The sequence below is a fragment of the Pinus tabuliformis genome, chromosome 7 (genome assembly GCF_031772625.1).
Source record: "Pinus tabuliformis cultivar Carrire ecotype Pingquan chromosome 7, CPIR1, whole genome shotgun sequence".
NCBI classification, from domain to species: domain Eukaryota; kingdom Viridiplantae; phylum Streptophyta; class Pinopsida; order Pinales; family Pinaceae; genus Pinus; species Pinus tabuliformis.
In genome coordinates, this window is record NC_142293.1 from 732,599,406 (window position 1) to 732,611,854 (window position 12,449).

The 12,449-nt window shown below is 36.6% G+C and overlaps 1 protein-coding gene across 1 annotated transcript; it reads right to left on the reverse strand.

Moving 5' to 3' along the window:
- Window positions 1-4,657: 4,657 nt before the first annotated feature.
- On the reverse strand, window positions 4,658-9,720 carry LOC149249619 (serine carboxypeptidase-like 48). The gene is made up of 4 exons (XM_089453427.1): window positions 9,681-9,720; window positions 9,044-9,251; window positions 6,673-6,844; window positions 4,658-4,729 (listed from the first exon to the last, which is right to left on the reverse strand). Exons 1-4 carry the CDS (start codon window positions 9,718-9,720, stop codon window positions 4,658-4,660), a joined length of 492 nt encoding a protein of 163 aa, XP_089309553.1.
- Window positions 9,721-12,449: the final 2,729 nt, after the last annotated feature.

Below are 12,449 nucleotides of genomic sequence, written 5' to 3' on the forward strand. Positions count from 1 at the left end.
AGCATAATTATTTAAGGTTATGTGTAGAAGATTTCAAGAGAAGATATGCATGGCAGGTTCTAACTGCCCTAACATAATTCACCCAAAAGATACAAAATTTATCTGAAAAACTGAATTATCTTGGACAATGTGATTGTTACATGAGAAGGCGTGCATTGGGCTTAAGATTGTAAAATATCTCATAACCTTTTCCAATATACTATAAATCAAGGCCAAGGAACACTAATGTAAGGAATGAAACATGCGTAGAAGCTAGGACATTCATAACATAGTAAGAAGAGCATTCCCTATGGGGTTCTCTAGGTCAAACCCATTTCTAATTAAATGGCCATGCACCTCGTTTCCTTGCTGCGGAGCTTCTAGGCCAGCACACGCACCAAGTACACTGGAAAAGGTAACATGATCCGCCTCTATAGCTGTCCATTGCATCCAGCCATAAAGCCTTAATGCCTCCTGACAATACCCATTTTTAGTATATCCAACAATCATAGTATTCCATGACACCACATCCCGTTCAGGCATTTTGTCAAACACTGTCCATGCATCCGCTACATATCAATATTGACTTGTTCGACTTACTCAGAACTAGTCATTGAAGCTGATCATATAGTGCAAGAACCCAGCCCTTACTACTCTTAACATAATATTAGTTGTTACTCCTCTGAAGAGGGCATGGATGCCCTCTTGGCGCACAATCTGTTGAAAAGCATGGACGGTGTTGCTATAACTTGTTTCTAGAAAAACAGCTTGACAAAAATTTTATGTGAGATCCATCATAATTGCTAGAAGTAACATCACAAGCTCAGAACATGAGCAAGAATGTAGAAATAAAATTGAATCTATAACCAGACATCTCTTTAACACAACCCATTCATATTTATGTTATCTAATGAAATTAGATTCTTATTTGCCTCTTCTTTTTCTATGTAGAAAAACATGTTAATGATCCAGAATCGACACTAATCGAACATGAGCAAATTATTTTCACCTTAGAAGCACTCACAGAAGCAACGGATAATTTTCATGAAAACATGAAGCTTGGAGAGGGAGGCTTTGGCCCTGTATACAAGGTATTTACCTACCCACTATTGTTTGCAAGTTTAACGCTATCACTTTACATCATCTTCCACATAGAGGAACAGGAACAGGGATTTTTAGGGATGTCTTTCTCAGAGGGAACGCCTTACGGCGTAAATATAAGAAATTCAAATTTGACGAAAAAAAATCTGTATACAAATTTTGAGTTGTGTTATTTCAATTGTTTTTTTTGGATTTTACAAGGGTTTGGTATTTTGGAAAATTTTAGAAATGTGTAATTTTAATAAAAAATTTGAGTATTTGTGATTTTTTGTGATTTCAATAAATTTTTATGAGATTTTTTTTTTAATCTCAAAAAACAACTCTTTAAATTAGTTAGATAATAAAATTATAATAAATTTACCAGTTAGAATCAAGATCCTCTCAAAAAAATAAAAGTTCTTTAAAGCAAAATCACTAAATTTTTGATGCAGGAGCATCAAGACCTTTTTCTCCATTTGTAAATATGGGGTGTGATAATATTAATTTGTAAATATGGGGTGTGATGATTTTTAATATTTTATTAATTAATTTGAATTAAATAGGAGAAGGTGAGGATTTATGTAAATATCTTTTTATTAATAAAAGGATATGAGGAAATTTAATAAATTGAAGGATTTTAGGGATAAAAACCTATCCTTTAGGGATGTTGAGAAATTTAGGGGTTTGTTGAGGATTTTAAGAGATTGAGCATTTAATTAAATGATTTTTTTAAATTGTATAAATAGGAGGGATTTTTGTGACAAAAAGACATTAGAGATTGTGAGAGAGGTTAATTGAGAACAGGCTTGATCAGCAAAGCTTTAAGCCTTCAGCAGTTTGTAAAAGGGCCATGGATTTGCATATCTGGCCATGAATGTACAACTCTTGTGAATATTTGTTTTATGTGAATATAAGTATGATTTGCATGGACATGATTGTGAAATTTGTGTTTATACAATGTTGAAATCAATGTGTGCTGATGGATCCTAATTTTAATGAGCAACTGTGGTTTATATGCTCATATGTTGATCGATTGCTTGAACGAATAGATGCTGACGGGTCTCAACAGTTAAATTAGGTGAATGTACACAGTTATTATTCCGTGAAGATCTCCGCCCTTAACGGAAAAGAGACTAATGGTTGATGGCGTAACTGGTGCTTTGATTCTTATTTTGCGGTGGCGCTTGTAGTTTCATTAAGTAGCGGTGGACAGCAAATTCTAATGCTGTGTATGCACGGTTAATTGTTGAGGATGTGTGTTGTGCCTGCGCTCTGAGTGGTATATTCACTGGCGCACTGTATGGAGGGCGTATATATCTACAGCCATCAGCGTTGAATCATAGCCTTGGGGTGAATATATTTATTAATCGGAATAAGTTCCGTGTTGGTAATATATCTATGCGAATCTGGAGGTTATAATTGTTATCCTCTGCGTTAACAACGACATTCGAGTCCATAGTTGAATCATCACCGAGCCAGTGTGTGGTAATTGGTGTGATAACATACAGCGCGTGGCGTAAGGGAAATATATTCTCTGCGTATTTCATGTTTAAATTCCTTTTGAATATTCGTATACTTGCGGTTAGATTTTATGATTGCAGAGGCGTATGTCCATCATAATCAATCCTTGCAGCGCCGTTATATAATGCTGGTAGAGATTGCAATCAACGCATCTGCGTTGACCTTTGAAGGCCCGTCGTATCCATTAAAGGCAGAGAACGGTGGAAGGATGGCATAAGTGGAGAACTTGGCGAACATATAACCCGTGGGAAAAGTGTATGCAGACAGCCGTGGGTTGAGCTACCCGAACTGCGGGCGAATTACCTATATGCGTTGACCGAAATTGTGTGCGGGAATAGAAGTGTATATACGCATTATAGATGGTAAGCAATACCTGTGTTCCGATGCCCATATTTTGTTTAACGTAAAGGCAATATAAATATACCTTGAGCTTTTGTTTATAAGCCAGATCTTAACCGGCGCGGTACCAAAGAATTCTTATGGATGTAGTAAGTGGGTATGCGCATGACATATTGTATGTTTCTGTTAAGAATTGGAGAAGAATGCCGTAGGTTATAAAGTATGGGTTCCATGGCGTTGCGAGTTAACAATTATGGGTTTTATAGCTGGTATGACAAACAATCTCGGTTTGTTGTGTAATCATGAGATTACAAGCCATGAATCAAGCTTTATATGCATGACTAGAGAACGATCCTGGTAGTTGGATCCTGGGAGCGGCCTGGGTTTCATCAATTTTTTTCTCTGCTGTATCGCATCACTGCATGGACAATAATTTAGCTCAAACAATACCATGCTCTCAAATGATTTCAATTTTTCTGAAGTGTTTCATTTACAAATCTTTCAAACTTGGCACCGAGAAATGGCATCGTGTACTTACCAGCTGGTAAATGGCTTTGGGAAAAAGCTTGTGGTGGCGGCCATGGATCTTCATGAGAGGCAAGCTGTTAGTGAAGTGGAAGTGGGCCAAAACTTTGCGGTCTGGCAGGGGTTTCAACAGCAATTCCTCGGTGAATTCTTACTCTGTGTGTATGCACCGTACTGAAGTGCACTGAAAGATGGCTGCTATTGTCTTGAAACCCCCATCTCTGCTAACCTTAAACTGCATTCTCTGTAATTTGTAACGTTTTGTTCACCGATTACAAGAATCTGTAACGTTTTTTTTTATCCTAATTATTTATCGAACGGTATGCAATTATCGATAGAACAGTCTGTAACTTTTCAATCGTCTAACATAGGATCGAATGGTTCAGAGAAGTACAAGGTGGCAATTAAGGAAGTTGATCTCAGAGGGAACGCCTTAAGGCGTAAAAATAGAATGGATACACATGCCCATCAATTATAGTTGTCTCTTTGACCTCCATATAGACGAGCACAAATGTAATAAGCCAGATAACACAAAAAATAAATCGCAACAAAGCAAAATAATGTGACACGCTATACCTTCAAATTTATTGGAAGACCCTCATTGTCTTTGTTTCCTTGGTGGACCCTGCTTGTAACTGCCGGAATGTAGTGTCCAGCATATGACTCTCCGGTGATAAAGAAGTCATTCTTTGCATACTCTGGGTGTTTTTCAAAAAATGCCTAGCAGATATCAGTAAAACTTATTAAAGTCAGAAGTCTGCATTCGTTGACAAGCAACTACAAGTTTGTACAAAACTCATTAAAGTATCTGCATTCGTTGACAAACAACTACAAGTTTTTTTTACTTACAAACTGAAATTTTTGAACTTGTACATGGGCCATCCACAAAATGGTTAAACAGCTAATTGGGAAAAAACCATTTTCCAACTCTACACTAAGTACTTATCAAATACATCATTTGTGGAAGAAATGAAACATACCTGTAAAAAGTCATACATATCATTACTAACACCCTTCTCATCGTAACAGAGGTCACGTACATCAGTGCTATAACTAAATCCGGTTCCAGTAGGTTGATCCACAAAAATGATATTTGATGCCTGCCAAGTCACCAACATATTATATTCAAGATCTTGAGTCTTCACAACACAAAATGATCCTTTTCAAGTTATACGAAAGGGTACATAAATTGAAAATAGTTATAACAAATAATTTATACACTTACATCAGTGTTGTAACTAAATCCGGTTCCAGTAGGTTGATCCACAAAAATGATATTTGATGCCTGCCAAGTCACCAACATATTATATTCAAGATCTTGAGTCTTCACAACACAAAATGATCCTTTTCAAGTTATACGAAAGGGTACATAAATTGAAAATAGTTATAACAAATAATTTATACAAAATAACATAGAAACACGGTGATCATACAAAACAGTTCAGACTTTAGGTGAACCACTACATTCATCATCAATGAGTGATAATAGGACAGAAATCCAGATATTATACAATTCAGAAAAGTACATATCTATGATGCGGTTTAACAAAATATCTAAAAAGCATGGTGCACAATATGTCATTCCCAGGCCAATATCATTTGAGCCATTCACAGCACAATCCCATTCTGCAGGACAAGATACATCAACCTTGACCTCACTATATTAGGTTTTTAAAGCATGAGAAATGTGACTTCTTCCCTCCTTCGGGATAATTAAAAAGCCAACCGTGCTTAGTTACAAAACTTCTGCATTCAAAATTTCAAACAAATTTAGCCATTGATTTTGAAGTAAGTTTTCTGCACCTAATTTTCCCCTGGTTATATATTATAAATTTATCATAGGTAGCATTGCTTTTTGGCTGCAATCTTCATTTATAATCCGCGTGTTTCCATTGAAACTCCCCACAATAACATGCATTACAAGAATCTTATATCAAGCAATCAAGAGACTTAGACCCAATACCGAAGTCGAAAGTGTCTCTCTATGGAACCATGACACATTCTGCCAATGTCTTATCCTTCAATCTTCATATATAATCCGCATGTTTCCATTGAAACTCTCAACAATGAAATGCATTACAAGAATCTTATAATAGCAAGCATCAAGAGACTTAGGCCCAATACCCTACTCAAAAGTGTCTCTGTTTGGTACCGTGACACATTTTGTCAGTGTCTTATATTAAGGTCATTCATTAGGAACCCCGAGATGGTTATTAGACGCACAATATCTGCATCAGTATGCAGGAGAATTTCCCATGCATAATCGCGGTATATATTATTCAGCAACATTTGTCAGCCTTCATCATAAAATATGAATATATCGTACAAAGTTACAAACATAATAGCATAATACCTTGAAACACACATGTCTAGAATCTACAGTAACCAGATTTCTAAAACGTCAAACACCGCATTTTCAAATGCAAATTTTCAAATTTAATAGAATAGTGAACCATACTCATAATAGTCCATTTTCAAGAAGGCAAAAACTAAAACTTGATGAATCACAGAATCAATATGGAGAGATTGAAAGCCATGACTAATTCGATCACTGGTAACTGCTTGGGCAAATTGCAAGTAAATACTGTCATAAGTTCTATGGTGTTCTAAATGGCGGTTTCTCTATCAAACCAGCCTTTGAGTCCATTCACATTCATGACATTAATAGAAGCAAAAATCAGTGGGTTGGCTAAGAAGTGTTTTTCAATTTTTCTCTTTTCCCATTAACATGATTATTTCTTTGACCATAGATTTCACAAATTGTAAATTAAATAAAATCTAAAATAGTCTCTTGAATGCTTGCCCTAGGCATTCTCAATGAATTAAATTGTGGTTTCCTCTGCTAAGACTATCCGTTGAGACTTCAAATTTCAAATATATGACAAATTTCTAAAGTTTTCCTCTATCATGATTACCTAGTGCAAATATAACACAGTACCCCATAAGCAAAAAAATCAAACAATGCAGAAATGCCATACTCTTTTTAACCACTAATCAAAGCATTATTTTAAGACAAATTTCAAATACATCAAAATACGTTCTACTCATTAACCTGTAAGAAACCATGATTGGCAGATAAAATACTCAAGTGGATCCAATCTTATATTCAGGAATAGGGCTGAAAATGGAATCGATCTTGTGCACAAAAACGTTTAAAACTTGTAATACTATCTCAAACATTAAAAAAATAACAAAAAACACTTGAAACTAACACAAAAGACAGAATACCTTGTCCCATCCATACTCATTCCAGACCAGAGTTAAATTGTCTGTAATCTTGAAAGGCCCATTTTCATAGAAGACAGCCAATTCACTGCTACAACCAGGGCCTCCAGTCATCCAAAGAACAACAGGGTCATCCGCTTTGCTTTCCCGTGACTCGAAGAAGAAGTAGAACATCCTAGACATAAAAAATGTGTCAGTGTAACCATTTGTCACAAACCTGTTGCTAGTTCACTCAATTAATACCTTCTAATGACTTTTGATTTAGGAAAGAAAAGGATATAAATACTTAAACTCAATTAACAGTAAATACTTCCCTACCTCGAGCTCTCTCTCACCCACACATTGAAATGCATTTTCTCATTGCAAAGAGCGTTTTTCACATTTTTCTACTTTGCTGACTACAGGATAGAGGATTATTCTTTAGATGCACTCTACATGATCGTTTCCATTCTAGCAATGTTATTTCTAAACTATAGGTAGTGAGGAAAGATGTAGGAATAAAAACATGCATCCCTTGTCACTGATATCTTGAAAAGTTGTCACTGATATCTTGAAAAGTTCATGCATCGAAAACCATAAATAAAGGGGCAAGCTCACATAGCCTATTCAATAAAAAAGGATGGTATCCAGGATGAAATAAACAGCCACAACTGGGTAAGAATTAAGCGGGTCAGTTTACTCACGGTATGAAGCCTCACATGTATAATGTATCTACTTGCCTAGATAAGTTGCATAACTTGCATAACGTAAAGCTATAAGGGGCAAGCTCACGTCAGCTATTCAATATTAAAATAGATTTGCACAGAATCAAATGAACAACCACAACTGGGTAAGCACGATAAAAAATCAGAACGATAAAAATTCTCTTCTCATGAGAAATTTTGGAAATAGGGATAACATACCTCTACAATGGCTTTTTCGTGGAGAGAATCATCTTAAAAGAAATTAGCTTTAGACATTATCCCTATCTCCATTGAGGTTGAGGTTGCAAGCAGTTGATATATATAAATACTTAGGCCGTGTTGATGCAAAAGCACATAGACATTTAGCATCACTTTGTGAGAGAAAAGGTTGCTTGAGAAGACGTTTACCTTCATTTTTGTACTTCATAAAGCATGCATGTCGGCAGACAGTTTTACTACAGCACTTGTTTGGTTTAAGTTTCAGTCTCATGAATAGGATACCCATGATTATATTAATATTCAAGAATTATCAAAATAAAATATCAATAAAACTCAGAAGCACAATCAGAAAAATATATCAATGAAACTCAAAGCACAATCAGAAAAATAATATGTTGCAGAAGAGAAATCCTTAAACACCATGCAGAATCCCGATGATTGCCAGATTGGTGCCCAGAAATAAGGCAGAACCAAGGAGTAATAATCAAAAGTCTGTATGGTGTATGATGTTTTCCTGTAAGAGTGCCAAGGCTACTCCTGAAAAGCTATAATAAAATGGGTAAAAGTTAATTCCCAATAAACGCATTCTTGTTCAGTGGATAGGAGCGTATATTTGACACCAACGTGGACATGAACTTGGCATTAATTAGGATAAGTAGAATGGAAATGTTAATTGTGTTTTGAGCCAGAGCAGTCTTGGGATAAGCAGATTGGAAATCTTGGAAATGTTAATTGTGTTTGAGCCAGAGCACTCTTGGAACGAATGGCCTTACAGAAAATCCTGATTACCCAGTGAAACCATGGATCTAATGATATGCTATGCGACTCATACTCTGGTTTCAACCAGCAATCAATACCGTGAACATCACTCAATGCACCCCTTTTTTTATCCCATTTCAGCACATCAAGTTGGGAATATTTGATAAACATATTATAAAAGGTAGAGTCGAATTGAACAGATTTAAATTGAAGAGAATATTTAAAGAAACAAAAAGAAAAGAACACTCGCATAATCCCAGCTAAGCAACGACCTAAAGGGATCTATCAGACACATAATGAAGCTAATAATTATTTTGTTCATTATCTAACGTCCATCAACGTCGTTACAGAACACCAGACCTTTGCGCCTTTCGAATTCGATTAAACCCAAGATTTTCCCCAAATTTTATCCAATAAACAAAGTTTACATTAATGGTATTTTAAACTACCAAAACATTATAGTTCTAAAGATGGATGTGTTCTGGTTCTAAAGACGGATAGTTAGGTGACCAGGTTTGGTCCCTACGAGTTTTGTCTTATATCCAGAAGACGACTTTATAGACTTCAGAGCAGAGCTGCTCCAAACAAATTTCTTCGATTAAAAAAAAAACTACGAAACCATTATATCGATTAATTATTTAATCATTTTCCTCACAGACCCAATCTAAACAAATGCCTCTGTATAGTTTCTCAAAAATCTTCCTAACACTTACTTCGCAGCGTGCGAGTGTTCGAGGCGAAAATATCCGACATGATGACCGAGTTCTTCTAGACTGGCATTCTTTTCCGAGTCCCCATTAATATCCAAATTGAGACTGCTTTCAACCAAATGAGGGTCGACGTCGTATTCCTCTTCTGGTTCTGCGATTCCCGGAGTCAAATTCAGCTCTTCAATCAGCGGTTCGGCCTGAGCTTGGAAATCTTGGAAATGTTAATTGTGTTTGTGTTATTTTGTTCATTATCTAACGTCCATCAACGCCGTTACAGAACACCAGACCTTTGCGCCTTTCGAATTCGATTAAACCCAAGATTTTCCCCAAATTTTATCTAATAAACAAAGTTTACATTAATGGTATTTTAAACTACCAAAACATTATAGTTCTAAAGATGGATGTGTTCTGGTTCTAAAGATGGATAGTTAGGTGACCAGGTTTGGTCCCTACGAGTTTTGTCTTATATCCAGAAGACGACTTTATAGACTTCAGAGCAGAGCTGCTCCAAACAAATTTCTTCGATTAAAAAAAAAACTACGAAACCATTATATCGATTAATTATTTAATCGTTTTCCTCATAGACCCAATCTAAATAAATGCCTCTGTATAGTTTCTCAAAAATCTTCCTAACACTTACTTCGCAGCGTGCGAGTGTTCGAGGCGAAAATATCCGACATGATGACCGAGTTCTTCTAGACTGGTGTTCTTTTCCGAGTCCCATTAATATCCAAATTGAAACTGCTTTCAACCAAACGAGGGTCGACGTCGTATTCCTCTTCCGGTTCTGCGATTCCCGGAGTCAAATTCAGCTCTTCAATCAGCGGTTCGGCCTGAGCTTGAGGGAACCTGGCGGTAAAAATCCATGAAAATTAAGACTTACCATCCCACAAACGATCGATTAATGTCTGAGTATGCTGCTGTGTGTAATTTATTCCACCAGGCTCTGTTAAGCCATCGAAACTGGGGACATCTGAAACTTGCACTGCAATATCCGCACAAACACCATAAAGCAGAGGACAATAACAAAATTAAACAGGGAAAAATAACATTTTCAAATTTAGACCTAAAACCTACAGGAAAAATTAAAATAACAAAAATAAATCCTTACATGCTCTGACTGCCATGTCTGGTTTAGGGCAAGAATCAAGATCCTCTCAAAAAAATAAAAGTTCTTTAAAGCAAAATCACTAAATTTTTTTATCTGTTGTATCGCATCACTGCATGGACAATAATTTAGCTCGAACAATACCATGCTCTCAAATGATTTCAATTTTTCTGAAGTGTTTCATTTACAAATCTTTCAAACTTGGCACCCAGAAATGGCATCGTGTACTTACCAGCTGGTAAATGGCTTTGGGAAAAAGCTTGTGGTGACGGCCATGGATCTTCGGGAGAGGCAAGCTGTTAGTGAAGTGGAAGTGGGCCAAAACTTTGCGGTCTGGCATGGGTTTCAGCAGCAATTCCTCGGTGAATTCTTCCTCTGTGTATATGCACCGGACTGAAGTGCACTGAAAGATGGCTGCTATTGTCTTGAAACCCCCATCGCTGCTAACTTTAAACTGCCTTCTTTGTAATTTGTAACGTTTTGTTCACCGATTACAAGAATCTGTAACGTTTTTTTTATCCTAATTATTTATCGAACGGTATGCAATTATTGATCGAACGGTCTGTAACTTTTCAATTGTCTAACATAGGATCGAATGGTTCAGAGAATTACACCGTGGCAATTAAGGAAGAGGATTCGATCGTTCTATATCTTAGAACTCAAATTACGCCATTTTTTACCTTTCTAAAGGACTTGGGAGCTCCTCCCGTCACTCAACCAGGATCACTCAGTGAATCTGCCTCGAAGATAGTTACATGGAGAGTTCCATGAATCAATAGCCGAGCCATTACTGATCACAGCCCATTTAGAGAAATTTATAAGCCTATCTAAAGATAATCCTTGCAAAAATGGAGCCTTTGTTCCATACACAGGAAAAGGAGCCTCCATAGTTATTAGCAGGTGGGTTACAAAGTCTTCCTCTATCACCACCATTGCTGGTCTACTGAAGCCCTCCTTTACTTATTTTGTGGTTTCTTTACCGTTACAGCTGCTTGGCAGTTAATAAACTCATGGATCTGTCGAGAGTTCAACCAGCACTGATTAAAATTCCAACTATAATGATTTGATCCAAGGGCACAATCTCTTTTAATCGTCTAACACGTCAGACCAATGGTCGAAAATAAGACACGGTGGCATATAAGGGAGTATACTTTGCCTTCTGCTTATATATACCATTCATCCGTACTGGATCTCTCATGCAATGTTTCAGTTCCCATCTAACTACGTGTTTTGCGGAATATCATCAATTTTCCTTGCAAATCTCGCCTCGATCTGGTGCGGTTGTTATATAATTCCATGATGTCTAACGCCAACAGATTGGCCGTTATCGGTTTGTTTCTTGCACGATATCGAAAACTGAACGATATAGCGGGCAGAGTTATAGTGGTAGCCAAGGAAAAGGGCAATGGCGATTTTACAACAGTGCAGGACGCCATCAATGCAGTTCCAGCCAACAACACGAACTCGATCTTAATTCTGGTCAAACCCGGCATTTATAAGTAAGTAACTGATGAACCCGCTGAGTTTCTTTGAAAAATATGACTCGAAATGTTATAGATTTACCAGATAACGGATGCTTGTATGCGGCATACATTTAAGCAGTCATTTGGGTTCCAATTTCATTTTATCTGTAGTTTATTTTTCTATATTTTAGATTTTTTTTTCAAAAACACTCATTTTAAATCACCATAAATCACCATCTAGTTACGCCGTAATGCGTTTCCATTTGAAATGGACTCTTCCGTGGCTTTGATGATGGCAGCAGAGGCAAAAACCAGTGAGCATAATAGCAAACCTATGACCAGAACCAGCTTTACAGTGAAAGAAATCAAAGAACCCTTAACATGAGCATGCGGCGAATTGGGCTGAACTATGCAAGGTCCCAGATACAGCCCACACAATCCAGGGTTCCCAACGAAGGAAGTTGCATTGAAGAAAATGAATTGGCCACCCTTCGGTACAACAGCAGACTATATATGTACATGTTAAAATATATATGTATGTTGAAAAACTATAAAAACATGCATATATCTAACCAATATAAAGTTATAAACCCTTCGGAATTGTATAGCACCTCAAATCATGGTAAGAGAGAGAACAAACAACGATGGCAATTGCACTTTTGTTGGACTTGTACTAGATGGAAATATAGAATTCCATTTTTCAACTTGATACACAGGAAAATCCCATTTATATTTTATTTCTAATTTAGTTTATAAATCAAAGTCTCTATGCTCTATGATCTTCATAGCAAAGCGCTCCTGGTTGTTTGCAAATCAAACTATGCTTTATATAAATATA